General features: G+C 49.1%; 1 protein-coding gene across 2 annotated transcripts in view; it reads left to right on the top strand.

The window, feature by feature from the left end:
• The window catches only part of LOC129714625 (natural resistance-associated macrophage protein 2-like), a 66,225-nt gene that overhangs the window by 28,087 nt on the left and 14,975 nt on the right, over positions 1-23,163 (top strand). For both annotated transcript variants that reach the window (XM_055664319.1, XM_055664320.1), the window contains exons 4-14: positions 1,402-1,524; positions 3,093-3,212; positions 3,490-3,596; positions 8,201-8,271; positions 14,717-14,784; positions 16,762-16,917; positions 17,629-17,787; positions 18,986-19,072; positions 19,925-20,044; positions 20,896-21,045; positions 22,549-22,622. In XM_055664319.1, the coding sequence (XP_055520294.1) occupies positions 1,402-1,524; positions 3,093-3,212; positions 3,490-3,596; positions 8,201-8,271; positions 14,717-14,784; positions 16,762-16,917; positions 17,629-17,787; positions 18,986-19,072; positions 19,925-20,044; positions 20,896-21,045; positions 22,549-22,622 (1,235 nt within the window). The remainder of the gene's footprint in view (positions 1-1,401; positions 1,525-3,092; positions 3,213-3,489; positions 3,597-8,200; positions 8,272-14,716; positions 14,785-16,761; positions 16,918-17,628; positions 17,788-18,985; positions 19,073-19,924; positions 20,045-20,895; positions 21,046-22,548; positions 22,623-23,163) is intronic.

Below are 23,163 nucleotides of genomic sequence, written 5' to 3'. Positions count from 1 at the left end.
CTGGAGTAACTCAATGGGTCAGGCAGCATCTCTGGAGAAAAAGGATAGAAGGTGTTTTGGTTCTTCAGACTCTGACGCTTTGCCATCTAGTATTTGAGGGTTTTTCTCCATCCTGGGTAAAAGGTTCTCACTGTCCACTCTTATCTAAGCCTCTCATAATTTGATATCGTTCTATACAGCTCCCCGCAACCTCCGGCGTTCCAGAGAAAATAATCCAAGTCTGTCCAACTGCTCCCTGCAGCCAATAACCGCTAATCCAGCCATCGCTCGGATCTACTATACCCGTTGTTCTTGGTGTGGACTTCTATACATCGGTGACCAAACGCAGACTGGGCGGTCGTTGCGCTGAATACCTCCGCTCTGTCCATCTAGGCCCACGTCATCTCCCTGTTGCCAAACACTTTAACTCCCCTTCCCATTCCCGCACTGACCTTTCTGTCCTGGGCCTCCTCCATTGTCAGAGTGAGGCCACACGCAAATTGGAGGAACAACACCTCATATTTTGCTTGGGCGGCTTACACCCCAGCGGTATGAACGTTGATTTCTCTAATTTCAAGTAACCCTTACATTCCCTCTCTCTCTCTCTCTCCCTCCCCCTCTCTCCCTCCTCCACCCCCCCCCCCCCCCCCCCCCCCCCCCCCCCTCCTCCCCCCCCCACCCTAGACGTCCTACTAGTTCCACTGTTCGCATTATTGCAACAATGGGCCATTGTGGGCTCTGCCTTTCCTTGGTCATCTGTTGCCCGCCCTGATTTGTTCTGGCCTTGTCCTACCTCAAGCTCCCTGCCCTCAACTTTCAGTCTGAAGAAGGGTCTCAACCCGAAACGTCACCCATTGCTTCTCTCCAGAGATGCTGCCGGTCCCGCTGAGTTACTCCAGCATTTTGTGTCTATCTCCAATTGTCTTGGCCCCGCTCTGGGAGTAGGAGTGGGGTGCGGATCCGGATCTGCAATGGCCGTGAGCCCCAGGCTGAGCTCGGCGATCGTTTGCTTGCCTCAGCTGCTGTTGGAGGTGAGACGTTGCGCAGCGGCAGGGTCTTGGGCCTGTCCCACTTTGGCCGTCAGTTACGCGACAGGCCGGTGGTGCGCGAAGATTTTGTGCAGGACCACACTCCTCCATGCCTCTCCACACTCCTCCACACCGCTCCATGCGCCCCACATGCTAGCAGGTCGCGTAAATGGCGAGAGAATGACGGCCAAGTGGGCAGGCCCTTAATGGGACTAGCTCGGAAGGAGCCATAATTATTATGTACAAGTTCGGCAAAAGGACTGCAAACTCTATCTTTTAATGCCAGCTTTAAACAAAGAAAAGAACATTCTTGGCTACCATCTTCATCTATGTGTGAAAGAATGCTTGCAGTTCAGTTTTCTGGTATCTAACACTGCTCTGTTTGTGCCTGCAGACTCGGTTCAGTTTTCGGAAGCTCTGGGCTTTTACAGGACCTGGGTTTCTCATGAGTATTGCTTATCTGGACCCGGGAAACATTGAATCGGACCTACAGTCTGGAGCTGTGGCCGGGTTTAAGGTACGTTCTTCACTCCTTTTCAAAAATCTCCCAGCCGTGTTAATACTTTCCGCTGATCCATCGTTGTGTGTACCAAAAGAAAATCAACCATCTTAAAGTTCTACCCTGAAGGTTGAAGCGGTTGATGACTTGTGTTCTTGCTCCTGCCATTCCTGCATAGTTAGCACTGTACATCGTTCATTAACAATAGACAATAGGGGCAGGAGCCGTCCATTTGGCCCTTCAAGCCAGCACCACCATCTTATGTCATCAACTGAGATTATTTCCTTGCATGTGATGCAAGAGAACTCTCCAAGCAAGTTTATTTTAGTTTAGTTTAGAGATACAGCACAGAAGCAGGCCCTTCGGCCCACCAAGTCCGCCGTGGCCCGCGATCCCTGTACTCTAGCACTATCCTATACGAGGGACGATGTACAATTTTACTGAAGCCAATTAACCTACAAATCTGTACGTCTTCGGCATGTGGGAGGAAACCCACGCAGGTCACGGGGAGAACGTACAAACTCTGTACAGACAGCACCCATAGTCAGGTTCAAACCCTGGTCCTTGGCGCTGTGAGGCTGCAACTCTACCTGTGCGCCACTGTTGCCAGATCGGTATTATGAAGCGCTTGCAGGTAGGTACCTGTCGCCACCTGTCTGAGACCAAAGCGGGCTTTGTAGAAATGTGTCGGAAGGAACTGCAGATGCTGGTTTAAACTGAAGATAGACAAAAAGCTGGAGTAGCTCAGCAGGTCAGACAGCAACTCTGGTGGAAAGGAATAGGTGATGTTTCGGGTCGAGAAACAGTCTGAAGAAGGGTCTCGTCCCGAAACGTCATCTATTCCTTTTCTCCAGAGATTCTATCTGACCCGCTGCGTTACTGCATCTTTTCCAAGAGTCAAGAGTGTTTTATTGTCATGTGTCCCAGATAGAACAATGACATTCTTACTTGCAACAGCACAACAGGATATGTAAGCAGTGCACTGTAAACTATATAATAAACGAGAAAAACGACATATGCATGCATGCATACAAAAAACAAACCGTCTGTCGAAGGTAGACAAAAATGCTGGAGTAACTCAGCGGGTGAAGCAGCATCTATGGAGCGAAGGAAATGGGCAACTTCTTCTTCAGACTGGAAATAGTCCAGTCTGAAGAAGGGTTTCGGCCCGAATCGTTGCCTATTTCCTTCGCTCCATAGATGCTGCTGCACCCGCTGAGTTTCACCAGCATTTTTGTCTACCTTCGATTTTCCAGCATCTGCAGTTCCTTCTTAAATAATAGTCTGTCGTTCAGAGCTCATTAGAGGTTGTGGTGTTTAATAGCCTGATGGCTGTGGGGAAGAAGCTGTTCCCGAACCTGGATGTTACAGTTTTCAGGCTCCTGTACCTTCTTCCTGATGGCAGGGGTGAAATGAGAGCGTGGTCAGGGTGGTGTGGGTCTCTGATGATGCTGGCTGCCTTTTTGAGGCAGCGACTCCTGTAGACCCCTTCCATGGGGGGAACGTTTTGTGTCTATCTTCAGAATTTATAGGAGTCGTTGTTACTTTAGCAGACCGTAACTTAGTCTGATGTGTTCTTTCTGCAGCTGCTATGGATCCTGCTGGCAGCAACCATCATCGGCCTGCTGCTGCAGCGGCTAGCTGCCCGTTTGGGAGTGGTCACGGGTATGCACCTTGCTGAAGTCTGCCACAGACAGTATCCAAAGGTATGAGTTCATAAGTCGTAAGTGATGGGAGAGATTCTTTGCTTCGCATACCATACACGTGTGAATGGATGGTCAGCATGGACTCGGTGGCTCGAAGCTCCTGTTTCCATGCTGTGTCTTTCAATCAATCCATCCTGTTATTTTTTTTTTTTTTGTTTTGGCTCCAAATATTTTTTTTCGTGGTTTCGCCTCGATGAAGAGCCCAGAAGTTTATTTCGAGGTGAAGATGCAATATGTTACTGTTAGTCTCACGGTATTTGTATTTTGAATGTTCCAGTTCCCTCGGATTGCGTTGTGGCTGATGGTGGAACTGGCGATCATCGGCTCGGACATGCAGGAGGTGATCGGATCGGCCATCGCTCTGAACCTGCTGTCTGTTGGAAGGTAGAGTACAGTTGTCAATAGTTCAACTGTGATATCAACTAAAACAAGACCACGTGGTTGATTTCCACCCCCCCCCCCTGTATTTGTACACAAGACAAGATGGGACGACAGATGGCACAATGGGCTAAGTGTTCGGCTGGCGACCGGAAGGTAGCCGGTTCGAATCCCGCTTGGAGTGCATACTGTCGTTGTGTCCTTGGGGCAAGACACTTCACCCACCTTTGCCTGTGTGTAAATGTAATGTAATTATGTGAAGCACTTTGGGGTCAATGCAAGTTGACTAAAAAATGTGCTATATAAATAAGATTATTATTATTATTTATTATAAATATGATTTGGTCCAGTTTGGAATGGTTTACTTTAGACTGGCCATTCACAGCTTATTTGTTAGACATAATTGTGTGAGACGGTGAGTCTTGAAGGCCTGTCCCACTTGCCGATTTTTTCGGCGACTGCCGCCCTCATTGACTGACGTATCCGTCGCGGCGTGATGACGCATTGACGCGCGGCGTTTCCTCGGGTGTCGCAACATTTTTTTTGTCGCTGCTCGGTTTTGAAATGTTCAAAATCCCCGTCAGTCGCCGACTGACGGGGATTTTGAACATTTCAAAACCGAGCAGCGACAAAAAAATGTTGCGACACCCGAGGAAACGCCGCGCGTCAATGCTTCATCACGCCGCGCCGTTTTCTGTGACCGGGTACGTCGGTCAATGACGCCGGCAGTCGCCGAAAAAAATCGGCAAGTGGGACAGGCCCTTTACTCCCCAGTGGCACTGCAATGGGTGATTGCTGCCTTTGAGGCACCTATGTGAAATGGGAACTGGTGCCTAAAGGTGGAGTTGATGGCGTGTACCGGAATGAATGAAGAGAAGAATTACGAGACAGTGTTATCAGGACTTGAGGGCCTGCGTTATAGGACGAGGTTAGACTTGGAGAGGCAGGAGGCTGAGGGGTGATCTTATTAAGGTGTATAGATAGGGTAAATCCAGAATCTTTTTTCCAGTGTGGGGGAATAAAAGAAAAAGAGGGGAAATATTTAAACGAGACCCAACAGACACCTTTTTCCCACACATAGGGTGGTGAGTATATGGAACAAGCTGCCAAAGAAGATGATTGATGTATTTAAAATACACTTAGACAGGTACATGGATGGGAAAGGTTTCGAGGGATATGGGCCAAATGCAAGCAAATGGGACTAGTTTTGATGGGGCATCTTGGTTGACATGGACATGTTTCTGTGCTATATGATTCTGTGGCCATCCCAATTCTATAGCAATTGGCAAACTCACTTGGAAGCCAAAGGGTTTGTTTTTCAGGTGGGGGCTGTCGCATGCAGATCTTAAGAGAGCTTGGTTCTGTATCCAGCCCTCGCTGGACGTGTTAGATGGGGCGATGCTGAGTGTACTTTCTATCCGATCCGTGCTGTAGATGGTCTGGAGCATTTGATGCAACAGTTTAAACAGCGCTTATTAAACTTGCACTGCAGCTGTCTTGTGAGCATTTGACGGGACAGAGTCGGGAAAGTTCTACGTTTGGTGAAAACGCTCCTGTCCTTGTCCACTTGGCATTTGACGGGTTAACGTGAAGTAGTCTCACTGCTGTTGTACCTCACCGAGGAATGTCTGATGCTGGTTGTTAAGTAGCATTAACGTCCCCAGCCCTGGTGAGTACCAGTGGGCCTTCTGCAAATCATCTGCCAAATTTATTGTATCTGCTCTCTGTGATGCTGCCTCCGACTTAATTTTCTCTGAATGTGCAGTCATTTGATCAGCGTTACAACTGCTGCGCCCATACCGATACAGAGAGTTCCAGGCCCTTGTCGGGGGACTCGCTGCCATTCAATCACACAGAAGGTTCACGGCGCTAAAGTGGTGTCTCGGCTCAGCCCAGTCGCTGCACAATCACCTCTTAAGCGATTCTTCTCCACTCCGGTCCAAAGCTGACAAGCAAGTAAATGAAAGGGCCTGTCCCACTTTCATGACCAAATTCACGCCTTTTTTTTTTTTACTCATTGACATTTTTCATCTCTGGTGAGAAAAAGCTTTTTCACCCAGAGAGTTGTGAATTTGTGGAATTCCCTGCCATGGAGGGCAGTGGAGGCCAAATCACTAAATGGATTTAAGAGAGAGTTAGATAGAGCTCTAGGGGCTAGTGGAGTCAAGGGAAATGGGGAGAAGGCAGGTACGGGTTATTGATTGGCGACGATCAGCCATGATCGCAATGAATGGCGGTGCTGGGCCGAATGGCCTCCAACGTGCACCTATTTTCTATGTTTCTATCATGTTGAAAAAACGCCCCGACCTACTTGATGCCACGAGCACCTACGACTAGCATCACAACCTACCTACGACCTCGTGACAACCATGCTGCGAGTATGAGTCGAGGGCAAACTCGGAAGAGGTCGTGAATTAGGTGGTGAAAGTGGCACAGGCTCTTGAGGATAGAGTTTAGTGCCGTTCTGAGGAAGTGCGGCACTCTTTAACCAGCATGATTGTAACTGGGCAGCGACGTGAGGTCTTAGTTCAGCACACAAAGCTGGGCACAATATCCAGCCGTGTGGTTGGGAGGAAACGCAGACAACTTTAATGGTGCCCTGGATCAGCATTCTCACCTCGGCCGTCCCACATTTGATCCGGTCGTTTGACGTTTCCAGCTCTCTGTGCGCAAATCAGCTGCTACGTTATCGAAGTGACTACTTCAATGATTATTAAACTCTTTACGCGATCCTGAGGGGCAAGACGCAAATTCTGCTTTCAAGCACTGGTGGCCGCAATGCATTTGTTTGGCTTTCTGGTTTAAAAACTTCCAACTCTGCTTTATTTTATACGTCACCAGGTATTTTAATGCTCTGGTTGATTTTTGCATCCGTTCCAAGCAATATTATTGCCGTTTGCAGCACAGGAACAGGCCCATCGGCCCACAATGTCTGTGCCGTACATGATGCCAGGACCAACTCGTATCTGCCTGCACGCGATCCATATCCCTCCATTCCACTGCATATCCACGTGCCTATCCAAAAGTGTTCAAGAAGGAACTGCGGATGCTGGAAAATCGAAGGTAGACAAGAATGCTGGAGAAACTCAGCGGGTGAGGCAGCATCTATGGAGGGGAGGAAATGGGCAACTTCTTCTTCAGACTGGAAATAGTCCAGTCTGAAGAAGGGTTTCGGCCCGAATCGTTGCCTATTTTCTTCGCTCCATAGATGCTGCCTTACCCGCTGAGTTTCTCCGGCATTCTTGTCTACCTGCTTATCCAAAAGTCTCTTGAGCGCCACTGTTGTATATGCCGCCCCCGACACCGAGTTCCAGGCACTCGTGAGGTCAGGCAGCATCTGTGGAGAGAGGGAGTGAGTTGGGGCAGTGGGAATCTTCTGGTTTTGATTTCACATTTCCAAAGTCCAACATCTTTCCAAAACTGAACACAATGTTCCAAATATGTCCTTGACTCACCAACGTCTTGTACAATTGTAACATGACCTCCAAACCTCGCAAATCCTTTCATTCTTAAAAAAGATATAGTGTTCTTGTTATGTTAATGGTGTTATTGGCGGCACCTGGTGATAACCCATGATCACAACGAACCATCGGCTCTAGAGGGCGGCGTCTTGGTGTGGGAGGCGCTAGTCACGGGGTCGGTACCTGATTCGGTATTAAAGGCCGGGCAACGCCCGTGTCCTTAAAGGAGGAGGGAGCTGTATTAGAGAGATTAGACACGTCTAATGCACGCAACTCGTGTCCAACTAGTTTTTGGCTGGACTCCTGCGAATCCCCGCTACAATAGGTTAATTATTTAGAAATAGACAACAGATGCAGGAATAGGCCATTTGGCCCTTCGAGCCAGCACCGCCATTCAATGTGATCATGGCTGATCATCCCCAATCACTACCCCATTCCTGCCTTCTCCCCATATCCCCTGACTCCGTTATTTTTAAGAGCCTTATCTAGCTCTCTAGCTTATTTTAAGCATCCAGAGAACCTGCCTCCACCGCCCTCTGAGGCAGAGAATTCCACAGACTCACCACTCTCTGTGAAAAGTCTTTCCTCATCTAAATGGCTTACTCCTTATTCTTAAAACTGTGTGGCCCCTGGTTCTGGACTCCCCCAACATCGGGAACATGTTTCCTACCTCTAGCGTGTCCAAAACCTTAACAATCTTATATGTTTCAATAAGATGCCCTCTCATCCTTCTAAACTCCAAGGTGTACAAGCCCAGCCGCTCCATTCTCTCAGCATATGACAGTCCCGCTATCCCGGGAATTAACCTTGTAAACCTACGCTGGGCTCCCTCAATAGCAAGAATATCCTTCCTCAACTTAGGGGAACAAAACTGCACACAATACTCCAGATGCGTGCTCAAATCTAGTGTAGATGTGACATGTTGGGCGGCGTGGGCAAGCTGTGCCTGCTTCCACGCTGTATGGCTCTGGGTTTAAAAGGATGAAAGTGCTGTTGATTCCGTATCCTTCCTGATAGCAAATCGTTGCCGGACTGTGCGCGCCAAATGCCGCAACGTTTTTTTAGCCGGGGGAGAAACGGGATATTCTGTAAAGATGTGTAATAATATTGCTCACCTTGATGCTTCTCTTCCCTTTTTTGTGTGTTTAGGATTCCCCTGTGGGGCGGAGTGTTAATTACTATTGTAGACACGTTTGTGTTCCTGTTTTTGGACAAATATGGTAAGTTGACGGGACGAAATGAGAGACAGCAACTTGTGGAGTACGAAATGAGGGACTTGTCGAAACTTGAAACATGGAAATTAGGTGGGGAGTAGGCCATTCGGGCTTGTCGAGCAACGATGGCATCCCCCTCAGTATCCCGTCTGGGGACAAGGGCCACATCTAACTCCCTCTTATAGGCAATGAAGGTGAGGAACTACCCTTGTGGCAGGGAAAGATTCACCACTCTCTGTGTGAAAAAAAAAACAGTTGCCTTCGGTGAAAGGCTTTCCCGAGCAGCGACCCCTTGTCCTGGACTTCCCTAACATCGGGAACAATCGGGAAGGATGCATGTTCTGGGAATGAGAGGGCATGAACATAGGAGTTGGAGGGAAAAGTGGATTAGCCGAGGGGTTGTTGGAGATGTTCTGAGAGAGGCTGAACAAGGGACTCAGAAGGAAGTGGGGGGGGGGGGGGGGGGGGGGTGTTGTTGAGTAAAAGAATTCGGATGAAAGTGGGGGGAACAATTGATAAGAAATCAGGAAAGTCGGGGGCACAGGGAGACGGCGAGCACAGCATCAGGTGGGGGTTTAGGTCTGACTGAGCATGGGACAAGGATTAGTACGGGTGTCAAGGGCTACCGGGAGAAGGCAGGAGAATGGGGTCGAGTGGGAGAGATAGATCCGCAACGATCGAATGGCGGAGTAGGCTTGATGGGCCGAATGGCCTCATTCTGCTCCTATCACTCGCGGCGGGCTTCGGGTGCAGAGGGGCCTTGGGATTAGTTGACTGACTGAAGGTTGAGAGGCCACTCGCGAGCAAGTGGCTGACATGGCATACATTGGGGAGTGACTGAGGTCAGCGATTGACTGAACGTACTTTGGCGAGTGACTGGTCTTGGTCCTAGTGTCGGAGTAATCTGACGAGAGGCAGAAGCATAAATAATGTGTCTAGCAGAATGCTTATCCACTGATCCGAAATTATGTTGTTGGCAACACAAGTAGGCATTGTGAACATTTCATGCCATGGATTTGAAAGCATCCCCTTCCTTGCCCCTATTGGGGGAATCATTGCCTGTTCAGTTTTGGGTCTTGGCCAGTACCCTCAGTGGGAGATAGCAGGAACTGCTGGGTACCACTATCCAACTATACTGATGGTCAATTGTAGGAAGGAACTGCAGATGCTGGCTTAAACCGAAGATAGACGCAAAATGCTGGAGTCTTCTTCTCAAGCCGGGTGTTGAGCAGCCAGGTTGTTGTCCCTGCCTCAATGTCTGCCAGGCCCTGACAGAGCTCCATTTGGTGGGTGGTAGAGCGGGCACCCAGAGATGACATGGTTGGCTGTGTGTTGTTCTGCTCCACATTCACATGCTGTAGTAACTCAGCGGGACGGGCAGCATCTCTGGAGAGAAGGAATGGGTGACGTTTCAGGTCGAGACCCTTAATTTGTCCTATATCTCTCTCTCTCTCTCTACATCGCCGTCTATATCTCTAGCTTCCCTTTCCCCCGACTCTGTCTGAAGAAGGGTCTCGACCTGAAACGTCACCTATTCCTTTTCTCCAGAGATGCTGCCTGTCCCGCTGAGTTACTCCAGCCTGTGAATGTGGAGCAGAGCAACAAGCAACCAACCATGTCATCTCTGGGTGCCCGCTCTACCACCAGCCAAATGGAGCTCGGAGCCTGGCAGACATTGATACCAACAGAGACAACATTTACACGTCACGACACACGCGCCGTGACACGTGCATGGTGCACGATGACATAGGCAGTGACGTGTGGCAGCGCGCGGCGCCGCAGGATTTTGTGATGTACAAAAGCTTTGCACGCCGTCTGCGTGATGTGCAAATGAAGACCAAGTGGGACAGGCCCTTTACTCCAGCTTTTTGTGCCGATACTGACGGTAAATATACTTTAACGTTTGGTGGAAGGCATGGCACGTGAATGTGTGCTGGTGTATCCACAGCCATGTAGTGGAAAGACAGGGAACACGTACTGAAGCTCGATGGATTACAATTCGTGGAGCTGCAGCTTGATGGGGCTGCGAGCTTAGTTTTGTCTGACTCTGGTCAAGGCGGTGGTTGAAGCATCATTCACACTGGGCTCTTCGCAGGCCTCTTGGTCCCCACTGTGTGAGGGCTAAACTCAGCAGCAGACTGAGAAGTCATTAGACAATAGGTGCAGGAGTAGGCCATTCGGCCCTTCAAGCCAGCACCGCCATTCAATGTGATCATGTCTGATCATCCCACAATCAGTACCCCGTTCCTGCCTTCTCCCCATATCCCCTGACTCCGCTATCTTCAAGAGCCCTATCTAGCTCTCTCTTGAAAGCATCCAGAGAACTCGCCTCCACCGCCCTCTGAGGCACGGAATTCCACAGACTCACAACTCTCTGTGAGAAAAAGTGTTTCCTCGTCTCCGTTCTAAATGGCTTACCCCTTATTCTTAAACTGTGTGTGGCCCCTGGTTCTGGACTCCCCCAACATCGGGAACATGTTTCCTGCCTCTAGCGTGTCCAAACCCTTAACAATCTTATATGTTTCAATAAGATACCCTCTCATCCTTCGAAACTCCAGTGTGTACATGCAGGTACAGCAACCCAGAACACCCAGGCATGCACAGGGCAATTAGCCTGTAGAGCACCATGAGCTGCCAGTCTGAACCGGCCCAGTGTCTTTGGGCTGTCCTCCAACTGGGAAATACAAGTGGGCAGTCAAGCCTCCTTTCTGAAGGGCGTAGTTAGGTGAGATAATTAAAAACCCATTTTTCATGAAAGAAAATTAACCGTGACAGTGGCGCAGCTGTAGAGTTGCTGCCTCGCAGCGCCAGAGACCCGGGTTCCATCCTAACTACGGGTGCTGTCTGTACGGAGTTTGTACCTTCTCCCTGTGACCGGCGTGGGTTTTCTCCGGGTGCTCCGGTTTCCTTCCACATCCCAAAGATGTACAGGTTTGTAGGTTAATTGGCTTCTGTAAACTTGTCCCTTTTGTGCTGGATAGACTTGTTAGTCGGTGTGTGGGCTGAAGGGCCTGTTTCCACTCTGTATCTCCAAACTGACCTTTAGGTAAATTAATTTGAAGGGGATCTTTACCTTTGAATTCTGGCTTTGTTTGAAGGTTGGCTTTCTGTTAAAGGGCAGGTTTGAATGGCAGATTGAGTGGGTGCATGTCCCAACACGAGAAGAATGCAGAAGGGTCCAGTGGCATTAATTTAACACGCGTGCCGAGGAAGACGCAGAGCAAATCATGGTCCTTTTGCATCCTCTGCAGAATGGACAAAGAAGCGTTGCCCTTTTTTTGTATCCGCATTCTTTTGGGGCGCAAATTACATGTGGAATGCACCTTGCTAGGAACAAGCAACTTTGCAGCCAGCCAACTTTGCAGACTCTCTGTGCTGTACACAGAGCTGCCGATAGTGTTTAAGAAGGAGCTGCAGATGCTGGAAAATCGAAGGTAGACAAAAATGCTGGAGAAACTCAGCGGGTGCAGCAGCATCTATGGAGCGAAGGAAATAGGCAACGTTTCGGGACGAAACGTTGCCTATTTCCTTCGCTCCATAGATGCTGCTGCACCCGCTGAGTTTCTCCAGCATTTTTGTCTAACAGATCTTCCTCCTGAGTTGAAGGCAGGTTATATCGCTCTGTCTCTATCTCGGGGCAAAACGTTGCCTATTTCATCCGCTCCATAGATGCTGCTGCACCCGCTGAGTTTCTCCAGCATTTTTGTCTTAACAGATCTTCCTCCTGAGTTGAAGGCAGGTTATATCGCTCTGTCTCTATCTCGGGGCAAAACGTTGCCTATTTCCTCCACCCCATAGATGCTGCTGCACCCGCTGAGTTCCTCCAGCATCTTTGCCTGCTGCTGAAAGTGTTTCTTGGCGACTAGCTATCCCCGCGCATTGTTGCATTGCTTCTGAGGCCAAGAGGGGACTTGGACCCATAGAGCAACAGCCACCTTGCAGAGCCTGTTGCGATGTGCCTGTTTCCAGCGCCGTGTGTGTCACGGTGGCACAGCGGTAGAGTTGCTGCCTTACAGTAAAATGCAGCGCAGGTTGAGAGTGCCACCCGGGTAAGACGTGGCAGCTGCCCTTGCTTTGACCATGGTGGTGGCTTTTGTGTCCCTCGGTGTAGGCTTGTCCACAGTGAATGGTGTCGCCCACTACCTCAGCTTCCAGAGGATGCCTGCTGCTGTGCAGTTTAATTCTTCATCGAGTTCCTCTGGGCACCTCTGCTTTTGTCTATCGTGAGCCAGCCCCTGTCTCTCATCGTTGCTCTTGCTTCTTGCCATGAGATGCTGGTACACCTTTCGCAGGCAACTGCTAAACCTGGAAGGGGCTTTATACAAGGAGCGGGGTGGCGCAGCGGGTAGAGCTGAGTTCCAGAGACCCGAGTTCCAATCCTGACTACGGGTGCTGTCTGTGCGGAGTTTGCAGGTTCTCCCCGTGACCTGCTTGGGTTCCATCCAAGTGCCCCGGTTCCCTCCCACACGCCAAAGACCGTACGCGTTTGTAGTTTACGTAGGCTTTGGTTAAAATTGCAACTTGTCCCAAATGTGTAGGGGGGGGATTGATGTCTGGTCGACACAGACTCGGTGGGCTGAAGGGCCTGTTTCCACGCTGTGTCCACAAAGAAAACGCTTGGCATTCTGTAGAAGTCTTTAAAAGACGAGGAAACACTTTTTCACACAGAGAGTGGTGAGTGTGGAATTCTCTGCCTCGGAGGGCGGTGGAGGCCGGTGCTCTGGATACTTTCAAGAGAGAACTAGATAGGGCTCTTAAAAATAGCGGAGTCAGGGGATATGGGGAGAAGGCAGGAACGGGGGTACTGATTGTGGATGATCAGCCATGATCACATTGAATGGCCTACTCCTGCACCTATTGTCTATTGTAAAACGCCACTGAGCTCTCGACGGCTCCCCCCAGGCCAGGCCTCGCGAAGAGCAGGCAGGCGGGAGGATCACCTGCAGCTCTGCACTGAACCTTATTTTGCTTGTTTGTCCATATTTAATCGAGGTAGCACTCGTCTGTACTATTCACTTTGACGGTAAAGATTGCTCATTGTACAACTCACCGTGCTGGGAAGTGGATGCGTGAGGTCGGGCGCGCAGTTTGCTGCCGAGCGTAGCTGCTCTTGAATCTGCATCATGCCCGATGGGCTGGATGGATGGTGTTGGGGCCAGCCCGTGGCTTGCACCTACCCTCCATGGCCACGGGCTCGAAGCTTCTCCCTGTACCGTCACAGTAACAAACCCCAATCTGAACCAGGAACAGAGACACCCACAAAACTGGAGTAACCCAGCGGGACAGGCACTCAGGCAGCATCTCTGGATAGAAGGAACGGGTCCGAGATCCTCCTTCACACCTGTCCAGAGATGCTGCCTGGCCCGCTGAGTTACTCCAGCATTTTGCGTCCATCTTCGGTGTCAGCCAGCATCTGCAGTTCCTTCCAACACTGAACCAGGATCAGCAGATTTAGTGCAGGTCGTGGGGATGAAGATCCCATCCCACACCAAAGGTTTATCCGTTGTTTGAAATGCCTCCGATGATTGGAGACATTCCGAAACACTTGGAAAAAACATGTTAATAATTAAGCTAGAAAAGAAATAACATTGGCTGACATTAATTAAACCATTCGTCTTAGTTTGGCGTTTCTTTGAAGTTATTTTAATTAACCATTTGTTAATGAAGTGTGGTGGCGCAGTGGTAGAGTTGCTGCCTTACAGCACTTGCAGCGCCAGAAACCCGGGATCGATCCCGACTATGGGTGCTGTCTGTGTGGAGTTTGCACGTTCTCCCCGTGACCGCGTGGGTTTTCTCCGAGATCTTCGGTTTCCTCCCACACTCCAAAGATGTGCGGGTTCGTAGGATAATTGGCTTGGCATAAATGTAAATGATCCCTAGTGTGTGTAGGGTAGTGTTAGTGTGCGGGGATCGCTGGTCGGTGCGGACTCGGTGGGCCGAAGGGCCTGTTTCCGTGCTGTATCTCTAAAACTAAACTAAATTATACGGCTTTTAGACAGACTTTGATAATCCATAGCTCACTCCATTTCCAAATAAAAGCCCCGTCTCACGGTATGGGTTCATTCCAAGAGTTCTCTCTCCCTGAGTTTGCCCCGATTCGAACTCGGGAGATTTACGGTAATGGCCACTCGTCGGTACTCGGGGCTCTCGTGGACATTTTTCAACATGTTGAAAAATCTTCACGAGTCTTCCCGTGCTTACCTGCCGTTAGCGAGTCTTCCCGAGTATCTGCCGTTAGCGTTACGAGCCACTAAGAGACGTCCCCGAGCTCCGACGTGCCCGCTACGTTCATTCTCCGTGCTTACCACGAGTTAGATTTTTTTTTAAACTCTGGAGATCTCTTGGAATGAACTCGTACCGTGGGACAGGGCTATAACTTAATGTCTATGAAGCATTTTGCCATGTGATAAAGTCCTTAGTAAAAGTTTCTAACTGAATACTTCTGCTTCAGGTTTAAGAAAACTGGAAGCTTTCTTTGGATTCCTCATCCTAGTTATGGCTGTTACATTTGGATACGAGGTAAGGGTGGATGAATTTGAAGTGTCAGAAGCTTTTCGATTTGTAAACATTTCAACTCTAATCTCCTTGGCCTTTCTCTGTTTTAGTAGGTGATGCATAACATGTGGAGAATCTTCTGGCTTTCACATGCTTGTGTTTGGTCGTTTAACATTGAGACAGCCCCAAACACAGTCAATGTGTATTCATGAAAGGACTATTCCTTATCACAAGGCAGATAAAAGTGCTGGAGAAACTCAGCGGGTGCGGCAGCATCTATGGAGCGAAGGAAATAGGCAAAGTTTCGGGCTGAAACCGTTCTTCAGACTTCTTCGTCCCGAAACGTTGCCTATTTCCTTCGCTCCATTGATGCTGACGCACCCGCTGAGTTTCTCCAGCATTTTTGTCTACCTTTGATTTTCCAGCATCTGCAGTTCCTTCTTGAGCATTCCTTATCACAAATTGTGGGCATTTTTAGGATGCAATGAGCAGAATGGATAAAAGAAAAGCGGGAGGCAAGGTGGCGCAGCGGTAGAGTTGCTGCCTCAGAACACCAGAGACCCGGGTTCCATCCTGACCACGGGTGCTGTCTGTACAGAGTTTGTACGTTCTGCCCGTGACCCGTGTGCGTTTTCCAAGGATCTCGGCTGTCCTCCCGCACTGCTAATACGTGCCGGTTTGTAGGCTAATTGGCTTTGGTGAAATTGTAGATTGTGTGTAGGATAGTGTTGGTCTACGGGGTGATCGCTGGCCGGCGCAGACTTAGTGGGCCGAAGGGCCTGTTTCCATGCGGTATCATTAACCAAACTAATCAAAGCCATGACAGTGTTTATATACAGTCTGGCTTCTCCGAACCAATCGTGCTGGGTTTTAATGGTTGTACTATCATAGAAACATGGAAAATAGGTGCAGGAGGAGGCCATTCGGCCCTTCACGCCAGCACCGCCATTCATTGTGATCATGGCTGATCATCCCCAATCAGTGCTCCGTTCCTGCCTTCTCCCCATATCCCTTGACTCCACTAGCCCCTAGAGCTCTATCCAACTCTCTCTTAAATCCATCCAGCGACTTGGCCTCCAGTGCCCTCTGTGGCAGGGAATTCCACAAATTCACAACTCTCCGGCTGTACATTTTTTTTTTCTCACCTCAGTCTTAAATGGCCTCCCCTTTATTCTAAGACTGCGTGGCCCCTGGTTCTGGACTCGCCCAATATTGGGAACATTTTTCCTGCATCTAGCTTGTCCAGTCCTTTTATAATTGTATATGTTTCAATAAGACCCTCCCCCTCATCCTTCTAAACTCCAGTGAATACAAGCCTAGTCTTTTCAATCTTTCCTCATATGACATTCCCGCCATCCCAGGGTGACGCAGGGTGTGTATATGGAGAGTTTAGACATTTGGATGGCATTTTGCTTTTTATTTTAATTTTATTTTATTAATTTCATTAGAAGTAAGTACAATACAGTGGTACCTTTTTACAGGTTTCCAAAATTATGTTAACATAATACATTCTCTGTACAACTTCCTTTTTTTTAACGGGAGAAATAAGAAAGAAAGAGATAGTAAAGAATAGAGGAGAGTCTAGTGTGTGTGTGTGTGAATAAAAAAGAAGAAAAAGAGATAGTGAGGAAAAGAAATAAGCAAGAAAAGAAAGCAGGAGGGAGATTATCATATCGCCGCAAGGAGATGATTTTTTATATTCTCGATCATCTTTCACCCATACCTGAAACTTTTGATTTTTACGATACAGTTGAATCCAAGAAACCAATAAATGGAGACCAACTCGTTAAGAATCGGTCTTGTTTATGTATTAGGAGGAATCTCATTACTTCCAAGTGTGCTGTGTCCAACATATTACTAATCCACATTTTAAGCGTTGGTATAGTAGCATTTTTCCAGAATTTAAGTATGAGTTTTTTTGCTGTTATTAACCCATAATTAAAGAATGAATTTTGGGGTGGCATTTGACTATTTGCTATTTGACTGTTTTCTGCCCCACAGTATGTGACAGTAAAGCCAGACCAGGGACAGTTGCTGAAGGGGATGTTTGTCCCCTACTGTCAAGGCTGCGGGACCCGCCAATTGGAACAGGCAGTTGGAATCATTGGAGCTGTCATCATGCCTCACAATATCTACCTGCACTCTGCCTTGGTCAAAGTGAGTATTCAAGAGAGCGGGTAGACAAAAATGCTGGAGAAACTCAGCGGGTGCGGCAGCATCTCTGGAGCGAAGGAAATAGGCAACGTTTCGGACCAACACCCTTCTTCAGACTGATATGGGGGTGGCGAGGGGGGGGAGAAGAAAGGAAGAGGAGGAGACAGAGGGCTGAGGGAGAGCTGAGAAGGGGAGGAGACTGCAAGGGCTACCGGAAATTGGAGAATTCCATGTTTATGCCACTAGGGTGCAGACTGCCCAAGCAGAATATGAGGTGCTGCTCCTCCAGTTTCCGGTGATGCTCCCTCTGGCAATGGAGGAGGCCCAGGACAGAAAGGTCGGATTCGTAACGGGAGGGGGAGTTGAAGTGCTGATGCTGCTCCCCCAGTTTCCGGTGAATCATTTTGTGAGGTGGGTCAATTTTTGAGGCGCCTGGGGGATGGTCGACGTTTCGAGTCGTGACCTTTTACCAGCACTGAGAGCTTGGAGGAAAACAGCCAGTATAAGGAGGGAGTGATACTGACTACGGTCTTTGTACGGAGTCTGTGTTCTCCCCGTGAGGCAGGCTGGAGCTGGGTTGGGACATGACTGTAAAGGATTATTACACTTATTGTCTCTTATTGTTTTTGAAATGCTTTTCACTCCGCTGCTGTCTGATATATTCTCACTCTCTCTCTCTCTCTCTCTCTCTCTCTTTCCCCCCCCCCCCCTCAGTCCAGAGATGTGAATCGAGCAAATAAGAAGGAAGTGAAGGAAGCCAATCGTTACTTCTTCATCGAAGCCTGCCTGGCTTTGTTTTTGTCCTTCCTCATCAACGTCTTTGTGGTCTCGGTGTTTGCGGAGGCTTTTTACAACAAGACCAACGAGCAAGTGGTGAGTGTGGGAGTGAGTTCACTCCATGCCAAGGATGTCTCTCCAAGGGAGCAGGAGAGCGTCCCTTGGAGCCAGGGTCTGGCGGGCAAGGAATAAAGGGGGGAGGCCATTTAAGACTGAGGTGAGAACAAAAACTTTTTGTTGTGAATTTGTGGGAATTCCCTGCCACAGAGGGCAGCGGAGGCCAAATCACTGGGTGGATTTAAGAGAGAGTTAGATAGAGCTCTCGGGGCTAGTGGAATCGAGGGATATGGGGAGAAGGCAGGCACGGGTTATTGATTGGGGACGATCAGCCATGATCGCAATGAATGGCGGTATTGGCTCGAAGGGCCGAATGGCCTCCTCCTGCACCTATTTTCTATGTTTCTATGAGCACCGCCACTCCTTCGCGCGCCACCGGCCTGTCGCGTAACTGACAGCCAAAGTGGGACAGGCCCAAGACCCTGGCGCGGTGCAACGTCTCATCTACAATAGCAGCAAGTGATCGCCGAGCTCGGCCTGGGGCTCACGGCCGTTGCCGATCCGGGTCTGCCCCCACTCCTACTCCCAGAGCGGGGCCAAGACGATTGGAGATAGACACAAAATGCAGGAGTAACTCAGCGGGACCGGCAGCATCTCTGGAGAGAAGGAATGGGTGACGTTCAGACTGTAGAAGGGTCTCGACCCGAAACATCATCCATTCCTTCTCTCCACTGCCTGTCCCGCTGTGTTACTCCTGCATTTTGTGTCTATCTTCAAATGACGTCACGCGCTCCAGACGGCTGTGCGGACGCATGATGACGCGCACGACCGTCGTGCGTCAATCACTACGGGCCTGTCGCGTAAATGGCGGCCAAGTGGGACAGGCCCTTCACCGCACCAGAGAATCGGGTTCCATCTTGACTACGGGTGCTGTCTGGAGTTTTACCCACGTGGGTTTTCTCCGGGTGCTCAGGTTTCCGGCCACACTCCAAAGACGTGCAGGTTTGTAGGTTAATTGGCTGCTGTAAGTAATCCTGAGAGCGTAGGATCGACCCAGTGGACGGGTGATCGCTGGTCGGCGTGGACTCGGTTAGTTAGGCGGTAAATAAAAATGTCGCTGTGGTATTGAGCTGTGCCTTGTCTCGGTTCTATGCATTGACGCAGCTTAAAAAGAGGTGAATGGTATCACATTGCCGGCCGTGCCTTGTATTTGACGCCATGTTTTTCCCTTTTGAAGCACGAGATCTGTTTGAACAACAGCAGTCCGCATGCTAATCTCTTCCCCATGAACAACAAGACTTTAGATGTCAACATTTATAAAGGGGTAAGTGGAGTGGCCCAGAAATGAGATCCTACACGTTGGAGAATTCAATGTCCATACCGCTGGGTCGTAGGCTACCCAAGTGGAATATGAGGTGCTGTTCCTCCAGTTTGTGGCCGGCCTCACACAAGGGGTAGAGCAGTTTGATGAAAATGAAACTAACCAGGCACGGAAATAGCTATCAAAACATGGGGGGGACCCGGGGGGCACAATTTCTTGGCGGGCTTAGAATGCGGCTGATAAAAGTCTGGATGACAAAACATGGGGGGGGGGGGGGGGGGGGGGGGGGGGGGGGATTGTCCCCCACCTCTCAAAGCATGATGGGGGGGGGGGGGGGGGGGGGCGACGTGTCCCCCCCGTAGCCCCCAGGATTTCCGCCCCTGACTATTGCGTTTGAGAACACAACAAAAAACAAGTGTACCTTGTTGAGATTCCCTGGGTACAATAGACCTGGGGTCTGGTTGTGTGTCGTGATCTACATATCTTGAGGGGGGCTTCTGTGGGTTGGATGAAATACTTAAGAGTGTTTAAGAAGGAACTGCAGATGCTAGAAAATCGAAGGTAGACAAAAATGCTGGAGAAACTGAGCAGTCTGAAGAAGGGTTTCGACCCGAAACATTGCCTATTTCCTTCGCTTCATAGATGATGTCTCACCCACTGAGTTTCTCCGGCATTTTTGTCTACCTTGGATGAAATACTGTATGGTTCTAGTATCTCAAATCTCTCCCACCACCCTTCCAATGTGTTGTTATAGGCGTACAATAAACGGACCCAGCTGATGGCGCAGAACAGTTACATTTTAATGAGGGAGAACATGGCTGCACTATCGCATAACCATTTTTCTCTTGATCTCAGGGTGTGGTGCTGGGCTGCTGTTTTGGTGGTGCTGCTCTCTACATCTGGGCCATTGGTATCCTGGCTGCAGGTCAGAGTTCAACCATGACAGGAACATACTCTGGACAGTTTGTGATGGAGGTAATTTTTACTTCAGAGTCTGTGTGCAATGGTTGTTATTCCGAGATGTCTCTTGTTTTGTTCAGCCCTGTGAGCGTCGCGAGGAGGATTTGGTGTGAATCTCTCTCTCTCCTGCCCTCCCGCCCAAACTCCCTTTCCCCAATTTGATTTTTGTCTCCTCTTTGCATTGGCGCCTCTCGACTTACAAGTTCATGGTGGAATTTTCAAGTTTGGTTCGAGTTTAGTTTATTGTTACGTGTGAGGCGAAAAGCTTCTGTTGCGTGCTAACCAGTCAGCGGAAAGACCATACATGATTACAATCGAGCCATTTACACTGTACAGATACAGGATTAAGGGCCTGTCCCACTTACGCGACCTTTACAGGCGACTGCTGGCACCTATGGTCGTGAGAGGTGATGACAGGCCCTGAACATGGTCCCACAATGACGTACAGGTTTGTAGATGTAAGAAAGAACAGCAGATGCTGGTAAAATCCAAGGTAGACACAAAATGGTGGAGAAACTCAGCGGGTGAGGCAGCATCTGTGGAGAGAAGGAATTGGCGACGTTTCGGTTCCAAGAAGAAGGGTCTCGGCCAGAAAAGTTGCCAATTCCTTCTCCATAGATGCTGCCTCACCCGCTGAGTTTCTCCAGCATTTTGTGTCCACAAGGTTTGCAGGTTAATTGGCTTGGTATAAATGTCAAATTGTCCCCCGTGTGTGTTAATGTCGCTGGCCGGCACGGACTCGGTGGGCCGAAGGGCCTGTGTCCGTGCTGTATCTCTAAACTACACCAAGTGCAGTTTAACGTGCAGAGAGTATCCGATCACTGAGCAACTACTCATCCCACCTACGTTGATATTTTTAATCACAGGGCTTCCTCAACTTGTCATGGTCCCGATTTGCCCGTGTTCTGTTCACGCGATCTATCGCTATAACCCCAACACTACTGGTGGCGTTGTTCCAGGATGTCGAACGTTTAACTGGGATGAATGATTTCCTCAATGTTCTTCAGAGTATGCAGGTGAGGTGATTCCCTTTTTCAAAAAAAAAAAAAAAAAAAAAATCTTGTATTAATAACATGGCTTTATAACACAGTCATATAGATGGGCACAAAATGCTGGTGTAAAACCCCTGTCCCACGGTACGAGTTCATACCAAGAGTTCTCCCGAGTTTGCCCCTGATTCGAACTCGGAGATTTACGGTAATGGCCACTCGTCGGTACTCGGGGCTCTCGTGGACATTTTTCAACATGTTGAAAAATCTTCACCAGTCTTCCCGTGCTTACCTGACGTTAGCGAGTCTTCCTGAGTAACTGGCATTAGCGTAACGAGCCGCTAAGAGACGTCCCCGAGCTCCGACGCACCCGCTACGTTCATTCTCCGTGCTTACCGCGGGTGGTTTTTTTTTTGTTTTATTTTTTTTTTAATAAACTTGAGTTAGCTCTTGGAATGAACTCATACCGTGGGACAGGGCTATAACTCAGCGGGACAGGCGGCATCTCTGGATAGAAGGAATGGGTGACGTTTCAGGTTGGCGCCTTCACGCCCACGTTGGTTTTGCGTACAGCCTGTCACCGCTGGCGGCTCGCCAACAGCCTCACGAGAAGGTCCAGCCTCAAGCGCTCCATATCAGCTCCAAGGTCAGACGCACTAAATGGCCTTATCTGCACACGGGTTATGATTGGTGACGGGCTGTATGCAAAACCAACGAGGGTGTGAAGGCGCCGCGACCTCCTTTACTCTGTCGTGCTGAGTTGCTCCAGCATTTTGTGTCGGAAGGAACTGCAGATGCTGGTCTACACCAAAGATAAGACACAGAGTCGTATAGCACAAAAACGTCCTTTGGCCCAACATCCGTGCCGATCCAGCTGCCCAGCGTCCCCCTGCTTTTCAGCGCTTCCTTGCCACTTGCCATTCATTGTGTCTGTTCAAGACGTATCAGTCTTCACAAAATGCATCGCCTCATTCGTTTCAGGATTAAATCCAATCCACTGTTTTGCCAACTCATTCATGTATCATTCTGCAACCAAAGACCACCTTCCTCATTAGAGGTCCACCACCGATTATGCGGCAAATGCTAGTCCAGCACCTGCTCTAATCCGGACAAAATTCCAAGAGTGGGCTTGAATCCCCCAACCCCCCCCCCCCCCCCCCCCCCCCCCCCCAGATCGTTCCAGTACCTTTGGACTCCTCTCGGAGGCCGTGACCTCTGTGGGTCTGGCAACACGGATAATCCAGAAAGGCAGACAAAAGTGCTGGAGAAACTCAGCGGGTGAGGCAGCATCTATGGAGCGAAGGAAATAGGCAACTTTTCGGGCCAAACCCCTTCTTCAGACTGATCCAGAAAGGCTGGATGCTGGAAAATCAGTGGTGGAGCTGGATGAGCAACACAACACCACCTTGCTTTTGAGGAAGGTGACTTTCCAGGGCAGCTATTTATTTCAATCATATCAATGTCATTCTGGTTATTGATCGGCACTGTCTCCAGATCCAGTTCTAACAACTAACCTTTCACTCTCCCCAGCTGCCATTTGCATTGATCCCGATCTTAACGTTTACCAGTATGACATCCGTGATGCATGACTTCGTCAACGGTCTGTAAGTATTTTAGTTCCTTTAAACTCGGCAGAGGTTTTGAATTAAGTCGTGAAAGTGAATTAAGTTGGAAACGTAATTATTTATTCTAAGTAAAGCACTTTGGTTTCAACACCAGTTGATTTAAACATGCTATATATAAATAAAATTTACTTACTTAAACCTGCAATGCTATTTAATCCTTTATTTAATTTTCGATATCTAAAACCATCTCAAATCATTGGGGTGCGTCAATGAATACCTAAAGGTTGTTGTGCTGTACAGCAGTCACTACATTTGTCACACTGCAGCTTCCACCCCATGGGTGAAGCTTGCCTCCAGTCTGCCTGACACTGTTCAGTTCCATGTACATGCTCCATGTGAGGACGATTACAATAGACAATAGGTGCAGGAGTAGAGGCCATTCGGCCCTTCGAGCCAGCACCGCCATTCAATATGATCATGGCTGATCATCCAACTCAGTATCCCGTACCTGCCTTCTCTCCATACCCCCTGATCCCCTTAGCCAGAAGAGCCACATCTAACTCCCTCTTAAATATAGCCA

Source organism: Leucoraja erinacea, chromosome 40, assembly GCF_028641065.1.
Source record: "Leucoraja erinacea ecotype New England chromosome 40, Leri_hhj_1, whole genome shotgun sequence".
NCBI lineage: Eukaryota > Metazoa > Chordata > Chondrichthyes > Rajiformes > Rajidae > Leucoraja > Leucoraja erinaceus.
Note: the sequence above shows the minus strand (reverse complement) of the source record. Positions and strands in the feature narration are given on the sequence as shown.